Here is a 21,806-nt window from a genome sequence, read left to right as displayed (position 1 = left end):
TCAATAGAAGTATACTGTCTAGATCAAGGGAAGTAATAGTGCCACTCTATTCTGCTCTGGTCAGGCCCCACCTAGAATACTTTGTCCAGTTCTGGGCACCAGAATTCAAAAAGGACATTGAGAAACTGGAGCCATGTGTCCAAAGGAGGGTAACTAAAATGGTGAAGGGTCTGGAAACCAAGTCCTATGAGGAATGACTTAGGGAGCTGGGTATGTTTAGCCTGGAGAAGAGAAGGTTAAGAGGTGATATGATAGCCCTGTTTAAAAACTTGAAGGGGTGTCATATTGAGGAGGGAGCAAGCTTGTTTTCTGCTGCTCCAGAGAACAGGACCTGGAGCAATGAATGCAAACAGGAAAAGTGATTCCGTCTAAACCTGTGTGGATTTTCTTTGCAAAAACTGGGAGCCACTCAAAGATTATAGTCAAGGTTTTTGAAAACTTTTCTTTTTATTGGCAGGACCTACAGTGATACATGGGGATTTTCAGCATCAGCAAAATGCCTACCGAATGGCATTTCCCCCCTCATTCTTCTCTTTCTGTTTCCTGAAAGGAAAAAGGTAGGGCTCGTCCGGGATTTGAACCCGGGACCTCTCGCACCCTAAGCGAGAATCATACCCCTAGACCAACGAGCCAGTTGCAACAGATGTCTTCCAGATGTTTTCTTCAGGCAGGCTATACAGTGAAGGTTCAAATTACTCTTCTATGTGGCAGGGAAAGGATTTGGACATGTGCCAAGACCTATGGCGCCAAACAGACACAGGCATTGTATCAGAGCAAAAGCCCAACATTAACTCTTTCTTCTATGGGACTGGAACAGTCGGCACCATCTAATGAACATTAGCCAAGCCTGAGCCTCATAGAATGAATGGGAATTAGGAATAAATCTAATGGATTGCAGTTTCATCCTGCTGTAAGTCTTCCCTTGGGTTCAAGGAGATAAATCTTTGCTTACATTGTCCTTTCTTGCAAGGATAAACAGTTGCCTCATTTTCCTCTCAACTTTCAAGTGCAGAAGAAAAGTAATATTTGTGTGCAACAATCTCTCCCGGGAAGGCCTAAATACCCTAAAGGCACCAGACCCCTGTCTGGTCTTGGAAACTAAGCAGGGTCAGTCCTGGTTGGTACTTGGATGGGAGATCACCAGCAAATATCAGGTGCTGGATGCTCTAGTTCAGAGGAAGGAATTGAGTTTTTAAAACCTACCTCTAAGTATTACTTGCCTCTTTGAAATTCATGAGGTCACCATAAGCTGACTGTCTTATGTTGTTGTTGTTGTTGTGTGTCTTCAGTTTGTTTCCAATTGATGGCGACCCTATGGAGTTATCTTGGCAAGATTTGTTCACAGGAGGTTTTCCATTGCCTTCCCTTGAGGCTGAGAGTATGTGACTTGCTCAAGGTCACCTAGTTAGTTTACATGGCTGAGCCAGGATTTGAATCCTGGCCTCCAAATCACAGTCCAACACTCAAACCACTATGCCACACATACACTATTTTCTCTATATTCAGACATCCCAAAGGTTCCTGGCGAAGTAGTCTGTGTAGAAACCTATGTGTGTTTTGTGTAAAAATGCATTTTCTGCATCAAAAATAACAGTGTTTTTAGTGCAGGAAAAAAGAAACCCTGTTTCCTGAATAGAAAATGCATATATTCCTGCACAAAATAATTTTCTGGAATGCTTTGCACTATATGAATATCAGGAGAAAACTGCAAAAATTTTACTGCCACATTATTCTTTGCAACTGGCTTTCTCAGCCAGGAAATGACCAACGGAAAATATTCTTTCTATCCCTACTCATAAGTAAATCCTATTAACCTCTGAGACATTTCCTCACACACACACACACCCTGAATAGACATTCAGGCACCTGTGTCTGTATATGCCTTCAGGTTGCCTCTCAACTTACGGTGATCCCACAAATTTCATGGAGTTTTCAACTTAGGCAAGGAATCCGCAAAGGTGGTTTTGCCAGTTGCTTCCTCTGAAATACAGCCTACAGCACCTGTTAATCATTGGTGGTCCCCCATCCAAGTCTTAACCAGGTCTGACACTGCTTAGCTTATAAGATCAGATGGGATCTGGTACCTTTTAGAGCATTTAGGCACATAGCAACAACAAAATTATGGCTGGATCCAGCATGGTCTAGTGGTCTGAAATAGTAAATCCTGCCTTTCTTATTCATGGATATTTTTATCCATGGATTCAAGTATCCATGGCTTGAAAATATTCACACACACACACACACACACACACACACATATTTATATATATTCCAATAAGCAAGTCTTCATTTTGCCACTTTATGTAAGGGGCAGCATTTTGCTATGCCATTGTTTTTAATGAGACTTGAGCATCCATGGATTTTGGTATCTATGGAGGTTCCTGGAACCAAACCCCAAGGGCTCACTGTAGTAGAAATAGTGCAGTTTGACCCCACTTTAATTGACACAGCTCCATCCTGACAGCAATTTGTAGTTTTGAAAGGCACCAGCACTCTTTGGCAGGGAGGTCTAAAGACCTTGCAAACCTACAAATCCTGGTATCCTATAGGATGGAGTAAAAGCAGTGTCAAACTGCATTATTTCTGCTACGTAGATGCACCCTAGAACACTGTGACACCTGGGTTCAGATCCCCAATCTGTATGGAAACTCAGCTGGTCGCCCTTGGGCAAGTCACACTCTCTCAGCCAGTGAAGAAGGCTATGGCAAACTTCCCATGAATAAATCCTGTTAAGAAACCCCAAGGAATCAACTGGAAGGCACCCAGCACTGAGATACGATCCTTCTGTGTACGAACCACTTTGGTTCGAGCTCCTTCCACACCATTTTCCTTATCTGAATCCTCCACTCTCCCAAAAGTCATCATGTTCCTTGTGGCTATCTAAAGGGAGAAAATGCAGACATATCACTGAATTCTATAGGGTTGCATTCAACCTCTTCCTCATCTTCATTTTAAAGCAGGGCATCCTGCTTGCCATTTCACACACATGGAGGAGAGACAGAAAGTCACAGAAATTGTTTTGGTGCAGAAGAAGAAAGAGTCTCAAGTCACAGCTGGGAAATCCATTTTTATTAGGACTGACAAGCCCAATGGCTCCTGATGGCTCCTCCATCACTGGGACTGGGAATCTGCTCCAGGTTTTCTCTCAAGCTTTAAAGGGGTTCTCCAGGGCAATTCTGTGGACAGGTCCTTTAATGTTCAAGGTAAAAGCTGGAATGGATTCACTGCCCCACTGGCAAGGAAGCTACCAGCTGCTGCTGGATGACTGTGCCAGCCAAAATCACAAACAAACTTTTGCATTCTCTAGAACTCTTTCTCAGCTTGGAGAAGGGACAATTGGGGAGGGTGGGTAGGACTAACGATGTTGTGTGCCTTCGTAGTTTCCAACTTAAGGCATTCCTAAGGCAGAACCTATCATGGGGTTTTCTAGGTCTGAGAGTATGTGACTCACCCCAGGTCCCTCAATAGGCTTCCATGGCCAAGCAGGGAATTGCGCCCAGAGTCTGGGGATTTTATCACACACGGCAAAATCAGGGGTTAAAAAGGTATTTTCCTAGGACATTTGTGCCATCAAGGGAAGGGAAAGATTTCCCCACAACGTTGCAATTAATGAGGACTTATCCCAGGAAGAACCAGGAATGCTCCAGCAACAAAACATTTACGGGATTTCCCTATGAATGATTTGTTGCTGGAGCATTCCTGGTTCTTCCTGGGAAATATTTTCTGTGATCGCGCAAATGTCCCAGGAAAGGAAGGGAAGGATGGCAGAGAGAACGGATGGCTTTGACTTCCTGGCCACTGGCGACCCTGCAACACTATGCACTGTTGAATGGGCTCACTCAGATAATGAAACATGGCATCTAAGCATTATCTGGGCACTGTTCCCCAGCTACAGGCAGAAAGAAAAGCCAGTGAAGAGTAGAAGCGTTGTTGTCTCTTCTAATTAACTAGTATACATTCTTTTTAGGTCTACAGTTTCAAGGAAAGGCTCCAAGCACTCTTCCTTGGGATACCTTTCCTGTATTGTATCCATGCAAGGGGAGCGGTATTGGCCTTTTAACAAATACAAACAAAAATCCATCCAAAAAGTGATACCTTTATTGGACAACCAAAATGCACAATATATTTGATGCAAGCTTTCGAAGCTCCATGGGCTTCTTCATCAAGCAAGATGCTACAAACCAAACAGGAGAAAAAATTGGAGATGTTAGTCAGATGCCTGCATGTTGTTTCAGTCCTTAGTAAAATGTTATGATGGGGAAGATATCTTTTGCAGGCAGGCTTCTTCATGCAGCAGTAGGGAGGTTTTCAAAGTCCTGGATTGCAAAATGTTGAGATGCAAATGGACTTTAAATTTCCTGGACTTTGAGAGTCTCCCTATTGCTGCATGGCTAGAAGGAGAAGGCGCCTGCCTGCAAAAGATATGTTCCCCATCATAACAAAGGACTGAAACAACATGCTGGCATCTGACTAACATCTCCAATTGTTTTTGGTTTGTAACATCTTGCCTGATGAAAAAGCCCATGGTGCATCAAAAGCTTGCAACAAGTACATTGTGCATTTCTGTATTGTACCCGTCAGTCAGGCTAGATGGCATGCCGATTTAATTGACTGTTTGCTTGTGAAATGGACCGTCACTCCAGTGGTGAGCTCTGGTCTTTAGTTTGCATTCCAGAAACTCCCAGGATCGACTCCTCCCTGTTTGCAGTGGCTTTGGGTTGTTGTTTTTTTAATGTACACACAGAAATAAAGAAAGTAGTGTGATATCTTCTGATTTCCAGACTTGCCACTGCATCATGGGAAGAAGCAAACATCTAGCACAATGCAGCCATAGCTGGCCTGTTGGTCTAGGGGTATGATTTTTGCTTAGGGTGCAAGAGGTCCCGGGTTCAAATCCCGGACGAGCCCTGTGCCTCTTTTTAAGCTGTGAGGGTTGCCTAGTTTTGCTCAAGTTTGCTTCTCCAAAGTAGATGCCAAGAAACCTTATGATGTTAGATTCCACAATTGTTTGATTGTCAGTGGTGTGAACTCACAAAGCAACATACGCAAGTGCATGCAGTGTGAAGAACTTGGCATTGTGCAATTGATGCAAAACAGCAGTGGAGCACAATGTTGTACAATGAGCACATTTAGGATGCCATGGTAGAAGCACCGCTACACAACCAACAACGTTGCACATTCAAGAAGCAATGATGGAAGTGTTACTGCACAACCCAATCCTTTGTACTATGACCACAGCCAGGCCAATGTGTCACAGACATTGATGCACACACAGTTCTGGTTGACAACTCCTTCTCCTGTTTCCCACCTTTTGCCAAACAAAATGTATTTGTCTATTTTTCCTGCAACACACCAGCATGGTTCACCACCAGGTAAGTTACATGGAAGTTACAACCAGAAGTGTATGTGGGCCGGAGACTGAAACTGGTGGATTTTGCCCTCTGTAGATGAGGGTAAAGATAAAGAGTAAAAGATAACCAAAGTTAGAATTATCTAAGGCTTAAGCAGTTGTATTCCCCATCACCATGGACAAATGTGAGAGCTGGACAGTGAAGAAGGCCCACTGAAAGAAAATCAACTCATCTGAGATGCGTGGTGTAGTGGTTTGAGTGTTGGGCTAGGATCCTGGAGACCAGGGTTCAATTCCTAGCTAAGCCATTTAACCTACTAAGTGACCTTAGGTGAGTCACACTCTTTCAGCCTCAGGGGAAGGCAATGGCAAACCTTCTCTGAACAAATCGTACCAAGAAAACTCCATGACAGGTTGGCCTTTAGGGTGGCCATAAGTCAGAAATGACTTGAAGGCGCACAACAATAATAAACTGGAGAAGAGTGCTGAGGATACCATGGATGGCCAGGAAGACAAACAAGCAGGTCCTGGAACAAATCAAGGCTGAACCCTCCATAAAAGCCAAGATGATCAAACTGAGACTGCTGTACTTTGGCCACGTCATGAGAATGCAAGACTCATTAGAAAAGACAATAATGTTAGGCAAGGTAGAGGGTAGAAGAAGGAGAGGAAGACTGCACACCAGATGGGCAAAGTCTATTAGGGAGGTCACAGGCATGAATTTGCAGGAGCTGAGCAGAGCAGTGGAGGATAGGGGTTCTTGGAGATGTCTCATCCATAGGGTCACCATGAATTGGGGTCAACTCAAAGACCATTAATAATTACAAACTATCAGACAGGGGACAGGAATAATAATAATAATAATAATAATAATAATAATAATAATAATAATAATAATAATTTGTTTTATTTATATACCGCTATTCCAAAGATCATAGCAGTGAACAGCAAGTAAGCTAATTAGCAAGTAAGCTAATTTGCCCCCAACAATCTGGGTACTCATTTTAGCGACCTCGGAAGGATGCAAGCCTGAGTCAAGCTTGGGCCCTTTTGCTGGTCTTGAACTCACAACCTTGTGGTTTCGAGTGAATGGCTGCAGTACAGGCATTTAACCACTGCGCCACCAGGGCTCCATGCCTCCCATCTTTATCCCATCCATGACAGCGATCGCATAGTTGCGCTGATCCTGTCAATAAACTGTCAGTGAAGTGGAACTGCATTAATGCGTTCTTCCTTTAATACAAAATGAAGGGCAAGGACGGGACAATTCCACTTCAGTGACAGGACAATGACAGGATAAGTATGATGTCATGTCAAAGTCTTTTGGGCAATTGCAATCAATTGCAGTTTAATTATGGGATGCTGACGGGATAAGCGCGATGACATATGAAAATCTTTTTGTGATCACGCTATAAGGATGGGAAAAGGACGGGATAAGGACAGGATGTCCCCCATCTGATAATCTCCTAGGTATCTGTTTGACATTCTGGGGCTCAGTCCTTGCCCTCTTGATATGACTATGAGCTCAGCTTCACTGGCCTGTTATTTAACCCCAGGCAGGGCCATCTCCTCCACTTGGTGGTGAGGCCATCGCTTCAGGTGATTGATAGGGAGGAGGTGGTCTACCAGCCATTCCTCCTGGATTCCACATCCATTCCTTTCAGCTGCACCACCTTGTCCAACAACCCTGATGGCATGAGAAGGGTGTCTCACCTTGCCCTTTCATAGAATCATAGAATCGTAGAGCTGGAAGAGACCACAAGGGCCAACCCCATTCTGCCATGCAGGAATTCTCAATCAAAGCATCCCTGACAGATGGCCACCCAGCTTCTGTTTAAAGACCTCCAAGGAAGGAGAACCTCTAAGGAAGGAGACTCCACTACACTCTGAGGCACTTGTCTCAGATGACAACATGCCATGATGGACCTGGACTCCTGAAGCTTTTCAAAGCCCTTGCAGGACTTGTTTCCTATGAGTGCCCTGGGAGTCTAGCAGGTAGATGTCCATCCCTATCTTCACCACCAGTCAGTCTAGTTGCCTTTATTTCTGCACACCAGAACGGGCACATGGTGGCATTCAGCCATGGGAGATACATAGGGCGGCGAGATGTTCAGAGAGGAAACCACAGCCCCATAATCCAATTGGGTCAATCCCATTTTTGATCATTGGGCAGCTTTCCACAAGTGGGTAAGGAGGTCAGGGACACACAAAGAGATGCCAGCCTGGTCTTTCACAATCACCATGGACGTGTCTGTTATGTACTATGTGGGGCATGCCAGGTTCACCAGCCACCAGCCTCTTCTTTGCAAGGGGCATTTAGCCACAGACAAGAGTACCACGTGGGGGGCAGGATGAAGGCCCCATCTAGCACTAGCAGGCATCTGCCTCAGTTTGGAGCAATCTCTGTCTGCACATTCCTGTGAGCCCCTACACATTGGGATCTATAGTTTTAGTTTTATTGTTGCTGTGTGCCTTCAAGACATTTCCAATTTATGGCAACCCTAAGGCAAACCTATAATGGTAAGTTTCTTCAGAGGGGATTTGCCATGGCCATCCTCTGAGGCTAGGAGACTGTGACTTGTCCAGAGTTACCCACTGGGTTTCCATGGCCTAGTTGAGATTTGAACCCTGGCCTCCAGAGTCATAGTCCAATGCTCAAACCACTACACCACGCTGGCTCGGTTTTAGTAGAGATGCCAACTTGTCCTTTTGCCCTGGCACCATTATATTTTGGGCAGGCTCTGGCAGAGCAGAATTAATTACAGTTGACCCTTCCCATCCATGGGGGTTCAGTTTTGGGTTCCCCCATGGATGGGAAAAAACAGTTGCACCTCATATTATTCAATGGGTGGCGATATATGCATACTTGTGTCAATGCGTCCGCATGCATGCACCACCATTTAATAATATGGTGAGCCTCAGATGCTAGCTAGTATCCACAAATGTCATTTTTAAAAACAAAAGCCTAACTTCCGAGAGAAGTCATTTTATAGAGCCCAGCCACCATTTTATATAACCTAGTCTACCACAAAATACATTTGTTTGCGGTCCTTTGTGATAGCCTATGAATTCATGTGCCAGGTGGTCCTTTGTGATAGCCTATGGACTCATGTACTTGCCATCCTTTGTGGCAGCCTATGGATTCATGGTATGGAGCCCCAGCAGGCCAAGTGTTGCCAAACTGCATTATTTTTGCAGTGCAGATGCAGCCTTGGGTGCCAACCAAGCTGTGCCTGCTTCAGGTGGCCACAATGGTTGATACATAGAAGGGCTATGCTTCCCAAGGGCAAACGTGTGCCAGGTGGTCCTGTGCCAGCCCTCCCGGAGTGGGAGGCAGAGAGAGAACAAGCCCATCCCAGGAAGGATGAGCAGGAGAAAGCGGCTTAAGGAGAAGGGATTGGTGCAGGCCCCTGACCCGGGGTGGGGGGATAGAGAGGGGATTAAGGGCAAAGTGATTACCCCAAACTCTCCTCCAGCTCCTCTTTTGGGTTGGGTAATCGTAAAGCTGAGGAAGGGGAGGAGGGGGAGCCACATATTTCCTTGGCAGCGCTTCTAGAACATGTCTCCACGGGCAGAAGAAGGCCTTCCCTTGATTTCCTCTTGGCTCTTGTCAGGCATAAAGCACCTTCAGTGGGGTGATGCCAGCCTACTTTGCAACCTGAGCATGCCTAACCACTTGCACACACACACACACACATGTTCCAGTTTCAAAAACAGATGTCTTTTGGGGGAAAAACAGAAAGCAGGAAACTTGAAACTGCTAAATTTATTTTTAAATTGCGAGGATAAATAGTACAGCAATCTTAGATTATGCTTCTCCAACACAAAACAAAAAATGTTTTAGCAAATAAGCCATTCTGAATAATTCAAACTTTAGTTCCGGAAATATTTCCAGATAAACCTTTGAGGCTTGTGCCATAAAAGATCTCTATTAAGACATTGTGTGTGTGTGTGTGTGTGTGTGTGTGTGTGTGTATATATATATATATATATATATATAATCCTAGAGTTGGAAGAGATGCCAAGGGCCATTCATTCCAACCCCATTCTGCCATGCAGGAACTTTCAATCAAAGCATCCCTGACAGATGTCTATCCAGCCTCTGTTTGAAAACCCCAAAAGAAGGAGACTCCACCACCCTCCGAGGCAGCATCTTCCACTGTCGAATAGCAAGTACAGTCAGAAAGTTCTTCCTAATATTTAGGTGGAATCTGTTTCTGTGGCTTTAATTTATTGCTTGATACCCCGGTCTCTGGAACAGCTGAAAGCAAGCTTCTCCCATCCTTAACATGACATCTCTTCAAACATTTAAACAGGGCTATCATGTCCCCTCTTAACCTTCTCTTCTCTGAGCTAACCATACCCAGCTGCCTGAGTTGCTCCTCATAGGGATTCTTGGTTTCCAGACCATCCTCCATTTTTGTGGCCCTTCTTTGAACACGCTCCAGCTTGTCAATATCCTTTTTGTGGTTTCCAGAAATGGACACAGGATTCCAGGTGAGGCCTGACCAAAGCAGAACAGAGGATTACTATTACTTCCTTCGATCTACACACAGTCTAGTATCATATTGGCTTTTTTAGCTGCTGCATCACACTGTTGACTCATGTTTAACTTGTGGTCTGCTAGGACTCCTAGATCCTTTTCAAATGTACTGCTCTCAAGCCAGCTGTCCCCCGTCCTATATCTGTGCATTTCAATTTTTACCCCTGTCCAAATGTAATACCTTACATTTCTCTCTATTGAAAATTCATTTTGTTAGTTTGGGCCCAGCTCTCTAATCTGTTAAAGTCATTTTGAATTCTAATCCTGTCCTCTGGGGTATTCCTAATTTGGTGCCATCTGCAAAATTGATAAGTCTGCCCTCTATTCTTATCAGCTTTGCAGATGACACCAAATCAGGATGGTTAGCTAATATGCCAGAGGACAGGAGCAGAATAAACTATGATTTTAATTTTAAAAACATGGAAAAATCTGCTTTCAAAAAAGTGGAATATGATGGGATGCATTCAAAAACAACATTGCCCTAGCAAAAATCCCACCTTGTCAAATTGGGGTGTGGAGCCCCTCCGCTTTTCTCCTGCCGGCCTCATATAAGTGGCTGAGGCAAGTGAGGCATGCCAAATCCTTTGCCCAGTGGGGATGCTGTGGTCCGTTGCCATGGAAACGTAGAATCTAGAACTCAGCAGCATCTCAGGTGAAAAGGCAGTTGGCTGGAAGAGCACTTTCCGCTCATCTGCGAGGCTAGCTGGGTGGACTAAATGTCTTTGTGTGTCCTTGTGTGGGTGTGATACCCAGTGATTGTCCCAAAAATTTGGCCAAGGAACTATACATCTCCCGATGGAGCACCCACCAGAGAGTAAGGAAGAGGGTCTGGGTAGGAGTAAATGAGGAAGGGGCAACCATAGTGAATTGTTTTTGAAAAGAGAAGTGTGTGATGTGCGCCGATGGGATCATGGGGGGCAGGGTGGCCAGGTGTCCTCCTCTTCCAGGACATGTCCTACGTTTCAGCCTTCCATCCAGGAGGAATTTCAATAGGTCGTTCATTTTGAGCATAGCTAAGATGCATGGTTTTATTTTTGTATGAGTGCTTTTTAGCTTTTATTTGGTAATGCCCAACATTTTTCTTCAATGTCCTACATTTCACAGTGCCTTGTCCTCCTTTATGGTGAGTATATCTGGCCACTTGGATGTAGGAGGAATGAATGTGAATGTGGATGATGGCTTTGTGTGGCGTCACACCATTGCTTTGGCCCACTCCTTGGGGTGTGCTCTGTGTCGGACTTCCCATGTCTTTATTCAAGGAGCGGTGGCAGCCACGTTGCGTCCAAATTTTGTGTGTGGGGGGGGAGTAAAGGGATATAAATAATGATAGTGAGTCCTTGGTATCCATTGGGATTTGGTTCCAGGACACCCATGTGTACCAAAATCTATGGATGCTCAAGTCCTGTTAAATACAATGATGTAGTAAAATGGTAGCCCTTATATAAAATGGAAACATCAAGGCTTCCTTTTGTGAATTTATATATATTTTTGAATATTCTCAAGCCATGGATGGTGGAATCTGTGCATAAAAAATCCATGGCTACAGAAGGCCAACTGTGATAACAACAACAACAACAACAACAACAACAACACTCATCTTTTTCCCATATTGCATCCCAGCCTGAGTTTCAGCAATTTGTGGTCAATCTTGATAGTTTCCATGTCACCAGAATGAATAAGGGAGGCCTTGAGCATAATTTTTGGGGAAAGGTTGTTGTTGTTGTGTGCCTTCAAACCTTTTCCGTCTGGGTCTGAGAGTGTCAACACTTTGACAGGTTCAAATGACACTTTTAAAAAACATTTTTAAAAAATTTACAACACAGATTACATCTGCCAATAAAACCTTTTCATACTGACAATCGCATTATGTCACACATAAAAAAAACCCTGCAAAAATAACCGAACAGACAAACAAAAACATAACCATTAATTTACACACGTTACTTCCTTTCCTGTTTTCCGTAATCTTGGAATTACAATATTCATTCAAATGACACTTTTTACAACTAGCTAGAACAGCCAAAGACCATTTTGAAACCATGTTGATTAAAAAGAAAATGCTATTTAACATTTACATGAAACCGCTGGGAGAGATCATCCAGAGGCATGGGGCACGGGGTTATCAGTACGCTGATGACACCCAAATAGTCTTCTCTGTGTCTCCGACTGATGCAGTGACCAGGGATGGCATCTCTCCTCTTGATGCCTGTCTAGACTCGGTAATGGGCTGGATGAGGGAAAACAGACTCAGACTGAATCCAGAGAAAACGGAAGTGCTCGTGATAGGTTCCCCCGGTCCGGGATTGGAGGTTTGTCCACCTGTCCTAGACGGGGTCACGCTTCCCCTGAAGGACTCTGTTCGCAGCCTGGGGGTGCTCCTGGACTCGTTGCTCCACCTTACATCTCAGGTGGATGCGACGGTCAGGAGCACCTGTTTTCAACTTCGGTTGATATGCCAGCTGCGACCCTTCCTGGCCCGGAGGGACCTTGAAACGGTGGTACACGCTCTGGTAACCTCTCGCTTAGATTTCTGTAATGCGCTCTACATGGGGCAACCCTTGTACCATACTCGGAAGCTACAGTTGGTTCAAAATATGGCAGCTAGAGTGGTCACTGGATCTTCCAGGGCCACCCATATAACACTGGTATTAAAAGATCTCCATTGGCTGCCCATTCGCTTCCAAGCGCAATACAAGGTGTTGGTTATCACCTATAAAGCCCTAAATGGCTTGGGCCCAGGGTACTTGGAGAACCGCCTCTCCCCATATAATCCGCCCCGCACACTCAGATCGGCTGGGAAGCATTTGCTGACAGTCCCAGATTCTAAATACGCCACAACATTGCATAGAGCCTATTCCATCTCGGCTCCTTTGCTCTGGAACGCGCTTCCCAGTGAGCTCCGCTCGGCCACCTCCCTTGAGCGGTTCAGGAAGGAATTAAAAACCTTCCTGTTCCAAACAGCTTTCCCCTAATTTTCTCCCTAAGTAGCCTTCTTCCTCCCCCTCACCGTTATTATTTTGTTGTAAACATCTTATGCTAGTTGGATATTGCTTGTGATTTTAATGTATAATTGTTGTTTTTGTGGATTGTATTTTTATTCTGTACTGTTATTGTTGTAACCCGCCTTGATCTACGGAAAGGCGGGCTATAAATAAATATATTATTATTATTATTATTATTATTATTATTATTATTATTTATATAAAACCAGTACCCCAGAATCATCCAAAGTCCTTTAGATGGTTGCTGGCTCTTACAGAGTTTAATGAAAGTGTGTGTGTGTGCGCACCTTCCAATTTCCTGTCGACTTATGGTGACCCCATGAATATCACAGGTGAGGAATCCTCAGAGGTGAAATACAGCCCACAGAACCTGGTATTTGTTGACAATCTCCCATCCAAGTACTAACCAGAGCTAACCCTGCTTAGCTTCCAAGATCAGACAAGGATCCAGCATCTTTAGGATATACTTCCAGCACTTTTCCGCTGCCTTCTACATTTCACACAGGAGGGGTGGGGGCAAAATTAGGGCATTGCCCCCAAATAAATACTCTTTGAACTGACATGCAGTTCGCCCTACGTATCTATGGATTTTTTTTTATCCACGGATTCAAGCAGCCACGGCTTGAAAATATTCAAAAATAACATAAATTCCAATAGCAAACCTTGATTTTGCCATTTTATAGAAAGGATGCCATTTTACAGTATCATTCTGTTTAATGGGATTTGAGCATCCATGGATTTTGGTACCCATTGGAGATGAACCAAACCCCAGAGGATACCAGGAACCTACCATATTTCTAGCCATAAAAATCTAGGTGAGCTTTCGGAAATAGGGTTCAGCCATCCAAAGAAAAAGGGCAGACAGCGCAACCAAGCAAATATGAACCAACAAATGGAAGAGTTTTGACGTGTGTGAACCGTTTTCAATGTCACATTCTCTGCAATGCTAGAAATTTGGGGCTGGGAAAGACTTTCATCTGGGGGCAATGGCCTCATTTTATCACACAGACCCCAATAGCTACATCTCTGACATTTTCTTTCTTCCTCAAGCACTCCAAATTCTCCTCCTCCTCTTCCTTTGCGGCTCTTTCTTTGCTTGCAAGGATTTGGATTTGATTTGCAGGCAGAAAATGCACGGTGGTTTTTTGAGAGTCCTCTGCATTTGTGAATAGTACTCTTTGGGGGAGAAAAAGAGAACAAATCCTGAAAGGGCAGCATGGCTTCTTCCTTTCACCGCTTTCTCTTTGGCCCTGCTATCTTTTCCCTTGCAAGGATTTAGGTGGGATTTGTAGGCTGGAAATTCTTAGGGGTTCTCCCCCCGCCCCCTCGGCACAAGACCGTTTTCAATGTATTTTTAAACCTCACAGCTGTGAAGGCACATGCTGAGCCTTTATTTTAATAATAAAAAAAGCGTTGAAGAGCAGGATTCGAATCCCACTCAGCCATGGGACCCCAGTGGGTGACCTTGGGCAAGTCACTCTCTCTCAGCCTCAGAGGAAGGCAAGGGCAAGCCTCTTTGGAAGAAAACTTCCCAAGAAGGCCCCATGAAGGGGGTGTTTGCCCTTGCCTTCCTCTTAGAGAGATTAACCCAAGGCCACTTGGTGGAGTGCCATGGCTGAGTGAAGATTCGAACCCTGGTCTCCCAGAATCCCTTGGGAGGGATACAGCAAAGAAAAGATGAAATTCTTTGGGGGGGGGAGACTTTGGTCCTTGAGCAGATTGGTAGTAAATTCCAACCTCTGCAGCAACCGAAAGAGGGAGTTGCAATGGCTGTCATCCAGCTTTCACCATCTTGAGTCCCTATATTGGGAGAAAGGTGGGACATAAGTAAGTAAAACAACAACAACAGTAATAACCTCACCAACAGGACGCCAGCCTATAATTCACTAACAGGGCATCAGCTAGTAGTTCACCAAAAGCATGCTAGCCAATATTCTCTATCAGGATGCCACCCAGTAATTTACCAACAAGGTGTGTGCCAATAATTCACCAATAGGATGCCAGCTATTAATTTACCAACAGGATGCCAGCGAGGGTATCCCCTTGATTTCAGGTTTTGGCCCTGAAACCACAGAGCATGGAATGCTCCTGACATGTGACCTAAAGGCTCCTGCACTGTATTAAGTAATAATCAGAATCCGACTGGCAAAAATGCACTCCTTGCACTTCCAGCGCCTGACTACCTTCATGGCTCTTTTCCTTCTTGCCTGTCTGTGCCAGGATGGTTACCCTCATGTAGTGCACCACCCAGGGCCCATCCACACTACACAGTTATAGTGCCACTATTCCACTTTAGCCACCAAGTTTCGAGTCCTAGAATTTGTAGTATGGGGAGGGACACAGCATGGCATAGTGGCTTGAGCATTACACTATGAATAGGTTTGATTCCCTGTTTGGCCATGAAATCCATTAGGTGACCTTGGGCAAGTCACATGCTCTCAGCCTCAGGAGAAGGCAATGACAAACCTGCTCTGAACAAAACCTGCGAAGAAAACCCCATGACCACAAGTCAGAAATGACCTGAAGGCACACACAACAACAAACAACGTTTAGAATGCTAATCCAGAAAGCTCTAGACTGTACCCAAACTACAAATCTCACAAGGATGCAGCTGCAACAGTTATTGGAATGCTATAATAAATAGGGTGAAAGGATACCAACACTATGGCAATCTGCTCGAGACTGCATTTGGAAAAGGGGAAAAATCCAACAACAACAGCATAAGGGTTCCTTGAACAGTTATGGAGGACCAGTTATAGATCCCACTCTTTTTTTTCTTCATTGATTAAATATTGATTGTCCTGGAAGCAGCCTAGAATCCTGGGCAGCATCCAGTCCTTACAATGTAAACCCCGCTGCCCCCTGGTGGATGAATTCAGGAATAGGCTCAAGGAGGGCAACCATCATTATGAGGGTTGGATGCTAAGCAGTCAGCCCTGGTTAGTACTTGTATGGGAGACCACCAAGGAATGCCAGGCGCTGGAGGCTCTGTTTCAGAGGAAGGAACTAGCAAAACCACCTCTGAGGCTTCCTCGTCTAAGAAAGCTCTATGAAATATTGATGAACTGGAGACATGAGTGTTGGGCAAGAGTGTGTGTCCTAAAAAGTACAGTCGTGGGGGCTTGCATGGTGTAGTGGTTTGGGTGTTGCACTCTGCCTCTGCCTCTGGAGATCGGGGTTCAATTCCCTGATCTCAAAACCCACTGGGTGACTTTTGGCAAGTCACATCCTCTCAACCTCAGAGGATGGCAATGGCAAACCCCCTCTGAAGAAACTTGCCAAGAAAACCTATGCTAGGTTCACCCTAGTGTCACCATAATTAAAAAAAATGGGTTGGGTGCATGCAACAACAACAACAACAACATGGTGCCTTAGAATGTGAGGTTTTAAGCTTTGGGCAAACGGCACATGTTCAGATCAATTATCAGAATCCTGTATCAGCATCAGCTGCATTGCAAGGAGGAGGAGCATTTTGCTGGTGATCAGTGCACAGGAGGATGCTGTTTTTGTCTGGTTTGGGAAGGTTGCACTAATAAGAGAACATATAGGGACTGTTGTTTAGGGTGTATATGCCTGGCATGTGCATGTCCCATTGCATGTGGAACTGTCAAAGCATCTGCACATGCCTGGCTAATGTGGACAACATAAAAGCGCATTGTCTTTGATTCCACCTGGGACCAGTTTAAGGATGTTGCATTAAGCTGAGGCATTTTGACAGTTGTGTGTGCAGGTCTCACATGCAGGTCTGTTCACGGGTGGGCCTTGCATGTGCATGAGAATTATTTTTACAGTCAGCCCTCCTTATCCACAGATTTTTCATCCATGGATTCAAGCTTCTATGGCTTGAAAATATCCCCCCAAAATATAAATTCCAAATAGCAAACCTTGATTTTGCTATTTTATATAAGGGCCACCATTTTCCTAACCATAGTATTTAATGGGACTTGAGAATCCATGGATTTTGGTATCCACAGAGGGTCCTAGAACCAAACCCCAGTGGATAACAAAGGTCCACTGTTGTTGTTGTTGTTGTTGTTGTTGTTATTATTATTATATTTATATCTCACTGTTCCCCAAAACTAGGACCCAGAGGGGCCCACAATATTAAAAAACAGTACAATTGAAAACATACAAAAGTGATACATTAAAATGGAATCAAATAATTACAATATTAAAACAGATTGCATGTTAAAGGAATAAAATAAAGTTTTAAAAAAATGAAAGCGTTTAAAACACTTTAAAACAGTTGATGTGCAGAAGAGAAATAATGTGCACAGGCCTGGCCATGCACCTGTGTGCACATGCGGATGCTACAAACATGCCTTGCCAGCTGTGTATCCCAGCTCTCCATGTGCCTTATGACACAGAGTTCGGGATGTTTGCCAGTGTGTGCATGTAGACACAGGTGTATAAGTGTGGACATAAGATATCATCATGCATGTGAGGTAGGCAGAGGACTTGCACATGTTTGGCCATGCAGTGGACATACATAGGAAATGTGTCATTGCCCTTTGTGTGCTCCAGACCACTTGGGAGTTGAGGCGTTGACCTGTGGATTTTAGCCAGCATGTGTGTCCTCATGCACGCAGGCATGTGGGAACATGATGTGTGTCCAAATGTAGACACACACACACTGTCTTTTGCTACTTCCAGCCCAGCTTGAAGTTGATGTGCTGAGCTCAGGATCTTTGTCTGTGTCCCACCTTGGCCCATGTGATGGGATGATGGTGGGATATTAATTGATTAATTTATTAGATGCCAGTGTGGCATAGTGGTTTGACTGTTGGACTGTGACTCTGGAGACCAGGGCTCAATTCCTTGCTGGACCATGAAACCCACTGTGTGATCTTGGGGGAGTCACACAGTCTCAGCCTCAAGGGAAAGCAATGGCCAACCTCCTCTGCACGAATCTTGCCAAGAAAACACCCCATGATCGGTTTGACTTAGGGTCGCCATAAGTCGGAAGTGACTTTAAGGCACATAGCAACATAAATTTAACAAACCCAATTTTTGTAAATTAAGTTTTAAAAAATTGATAAATAAATCTGTCTTTAACTGGGAGCAGAGTAAGCGCACATTGCCATGCACTTACCCCAGCCCCATTTGTGCTCCAGAAGCACTGGACCTCAAGCATCTTTGAAAAAGGGGATGAGGAGACGGATTTGCAAGCCTGGGCTTAAGAAACATGGACATGGAGGAGTCTTCTGCTGCACCCAACCCAGTTCAGGGCTGAGGCCTCAGGATCTTTGCAAGCCTCGTGTGTGTGTGTGTGAATGAATGCAAGCTTGCACATGATGCATGCACAAACAAAGAGCTTGGAGGAAGCAAAGCCGGAGCAGGCATGGCCATTTGGTGATACTGAGATGTGCTGAGCATCTGTATGTGTGTGTGTTGTGTGTGTCTTCTGCCGGCTTGTGGGTGGTCCCTCCTTCTCCTCCCCCATCTTCCCCCTCCCCCCCTTGCCAGCTTCTGGCTTCAGGAGCAGCCATGGAAGTGGCACCAGGGCTGCAGCTACCAGGCAGGAGGAAGGAAGGCGCAGGTCAGTGGGGAAGGAGGGTGGGCATGGTAGGGGTGCATGCATGCCAGTCACAGTGCTACATCCACTCTGGTGGAGGGGGTCTTCCTTCCTTTGGCACCCCTCTCTCCTCCTTCCCCATCCTCCCCCTGCATCCTGCAGCCCAGCCCCTCTCTCTTGGATGCTGAAGCTGCTGCATCCCTCCATCAGCATCCTCAGACTCAGCATCCTTTCTCCCTCTTCCCCTCCACAGTTCTCTTTTCTCCCCGTTTGCACCTGTGGCTTTCTCAGAATTCACCCCACTCCTCCTGGCTCCCATGTAGCTCCTAGCTAAGGGTGCACCATGCCCAACCTTGGCTTTGCTACCTGGCCCCACATCTCCTCCCAGTTCACCTGCCTAAGGTGTTGCATCTTCTTGGGTCAGTGGCATCCTAGCTGGGGGTGATGATGATGCCATTTGGAGGCCAAGGATGGAGGGGAAGGGGATGGGCAAGGAAATATCCATCATCATCATCATCATCATCATCATCATCATCATCATCATCATCATCTTCACCACCACCATCATCATCATTTCTTACCTGATTCTCCCCATGGATCGAGGCAGGGGACAACAACAATGAACAGGCATCAGTTAAAACGAGATGTGCTCATATTAAAATAATAATAATAATAATAATTATTATTATTATTATTATTTGTATACTGCCCTCTGGCAAACCAATCCGGGTGGTTAACAACAGTAAAATATAAAATATGACAATTAAAAACCCTTTATCCCTCCCCCCCTTAAGACAGTATTAAATAGTATAACATATTAAAAACACAATATCTAGCATAAAAACAGCAATTAAAACTAAAAACCCTGATATCCCTCTGTTGATCCTCAACCATCACTACGATGGGGCCACGGGAGGAATGAGGGAATCAGGGAACCTGGGAACCTGGGCCGGGATGGTTAATCTGGAAAGGCCTGCCGGAAGAGATCCGTCTTGACCGCTTTTTTAAAGCTGTCTAATGATGTTATCTGACGGATCTCATCCGGCAGGTCGTTCCAGAGTTTGGGGGCGACAGCAGAGAACGCCCTCTGGGAGGTCGACGCAAGCCTAGATTTTAGAGGCTGTAGTAAGTTCCTCCCAGAGGACCGGAGAGCGCGGGGAGGATTGTACGGGAGGAGGCGGTCTCTAAGATAGTTTGGACCCAAGCCATTTAGGGCTTTAAAGGTGATAACCAACACCTTGTACTGGGCCCGGAAGCTGATAGGCAGCCAGTGGAGGGACCTCAAAACCGGAGTAATGTGGTCCTTCCTAGATGTGCCTGACACAAGCCTGGCTGCCATGTTTTGAACCAGCTGTAATTTCCGAGTCAAGCACAGGGGTAGCCCCATGTAGAGTGCATTACACAAAACCATCCACATCTAAAATTAGTCATTTAAAATTCACAATTTAAAAATCACATTTAACCCCCCCACCCTGCAAAAATACCTCTCTTCCCATTTCTGGGTAGAAACAGAATGGAGAGTTAGGCATGGAAAACAGGGACCCTTTAAGAACAAAGCCTGGTTTGGCCCTGTAGAGGGACTAAGGATTTTTTGGGGGGGGAGAGGAAAAAATTTGGGGGGCACGTTGTGTCATTCTTGATGGTTGTGTCCAGAAAATAGTCCCCAAGGGATCTCTGAATTTGGATTGGTCAAGAGGGAGACTTTCTCCCAAATTTAGGTCTGTGCCACTTTTTCCATCTTGAGATGTGTGCCCTGATAAAGTTGCAATGGGGGAAATGGGTTTTTTTTAGGGTGCAGGATTGTCATAGGAATTGCACATTCTTCCTGCTCAGAATTTGCCTTTTTTCTCCCTTCTCAAGTGTCAAATGACCCAGTTATGTAATCTTCATTTAGCAAGCTCAGAAAGTGTGTGTGTGTTTTGGGATTAGATCTATAGAGATTGGTGTGTGTGTGATGGAGTTCTCAAGAAAGGAAAAAAAGGAGGATGGAAGGAGAATGGAAAAATAAATGTTGCAGCACCTTCAAAACCAACTTTTTAAATATATATTTTTGCATGAGGTTTCATGGATATAAACTTTGGATGCACTACCAACTAGCATAAAGGCCTCAGGAAATAAAGTAGTGGAATTGGGGTGAAATGTAATAGGATCTAGAAAGGTGCAAATCCCGACTCTTGTTTTATTTTCAAAGGGCTGGGTTTGGTGATACAGGTCTTTCTGGTCTTTGCAGTGGTCATTTAGTGTTAATGTGTGAAAGTGATGAACCTGCTTACAAAAAGCCAGTTTCAAAGCTACTGCACATGTAAACAAAAGGAACCCTTTTAGAGAGAGTTTTGAACCCAGGGAAACTGACTTTTGATAGGCAGGGTTATTGCTTTCAGACATCAACACAACCTGACCAATGTAAAGATCTGAAAGACTGGTATCACCTTATGGAACCCTTTTAAATTTTCGGGCAAGGGACATGATTGGCAGCTTTCTGGATCCCATTACATCCCACCTCACTCCCACAACTGTGTAATTATGCTTTATAAAACCATAGATTACCATAGTTGGAAGAGATCCTAAGGATCATCCAGTCTAACCCCTTTCTGCCATGTGGGAAGACGCCATCCAAGCCCTCCTTGTGACAAAAGGCCATCCAGCCCCTGCTTAAAAACTTCCTAAAAGAAGTCTCACATTCGGAGGCAGTGTCTTCCATCAGGAAGTTCTTCCTAAGGCTGAGATGCAAGTCTCTTTTCCTGTAGCTTGCATCCATTGTTCTGGGTCCTGTTCTCTGGAGCAGCAGAAAACAAGATTGCTCCTTCCTCAGTGTGACATCCCTTCAAATATTTAAACAGGGCTATCATATCACCTCTTAACCTCCTCTTCCCCAGACTAAACATCTCCAGCTCCCTAAGTCATTCCTCATAGGGGTTTCTAGACCTTTCCCCATTTTGGCTGCCATCCTCCAGACACACTCCACCTTCTCAACATCTTTCTTGAATTGTGCTGACCAAGAACTGGACACAGGATTATTCCAGGTGAGGCCTGACCAAAGCAGAACAGAGTGGCACTATTACTTCCTTCGATCCAGACACTATACTAATGCTGCCCAAAATTGCATTGGGCTTTTTAGCAGCTGCATCACACTGTGGACACTTCAGCTCCTGGTCCACGAAGACTCCCAGATCGCTTTTGCTTGTACTGTTGTAAAACCAGGTGCCCCCCCCCCCCCCCATCCTATATCTGTGCATTTCATTTTTTCCTGCCAATCCGTAGTACCTTACATTTCTTCCTGGTAAAATTCATTTTGTTAGTTTGGCCTCAACTCTCTAATATATGAAGTTCATTTTAAGTTGTGATTCTCTCCTCTGGGGCATTAGCTACTCCTTCTAATTTGGTGCCATAGGAAAA

General features: G+C 44.9%; 1 protein-coding gene and 1 non-coding gene across 6 annotated transcripts in view; one reads left to right on the top strand and one right to left on the bottom strand.

The window, feature by feature from the left end:
• Positions 1 to 560: 560 nt before the first annotated feature.
• Positions 561 to 632, bottom strand: TRNAP-AGG (transfer RNA proline (anticodon AGG)). The gene has a single exon. It is a non-coding gene; the product is annotated as a tRNA-Pro (tRNA).
• A 9,962-nt stretch (positions 633 to 10,594) lies between these two features.
• The window catches only part of LOC149311554 (coiled-coil domain-containing protein 136-like), a 45,578-nt gene continuing 34,366 nt past the window's right edge, over positions 10,595 to 21,806 (top strand). For 3 of the 5 annotated variants that reach the window (XM_089527372.1, XM_089527369.1, XM_089527367.1), the window contains exon 1: positions 18,334 to 18,434. In XM_089527372.1, the coding sequence (XP_089383498.1) occupies positions 18,383 to 18,434 (52 nt within the window). In that variant the 5' untranslated portion in view covers positions 18,334 to 18,382. Of the gene's footprint in view, positions 10,708 to 18,332; positions 18,435 to 21,806 lie in introns of those variants that run through there. The other 2 variants (XM_089527370.1, XM_089527368.1) reach the window with 2 other exon arrangements.

The sequence above is a fragment of the Sceloporus occidentalis genome, unplaced genomic scaffold, assembly GCF_023333645.1.
Source record: "Sceloporus occidentalis isolate IW3139 unplaced genomic scaffold, rSceOcc1.0.p SCAF_5, whole genome shotgun sequence".
In the NCBI taxonomy this organism is placed as follows: Eukaryota; Metazoa; Chordata; class Lepidosauria; order Squamata; family Phrynosomatidae; genus Sceloporus; species Sceloporus occidentalis.
The sequence above is the reverse complement of the archived record's forward strand: the minus strand, read 5'-3'. Positions and strand labels throughout refer to the sequence as shown.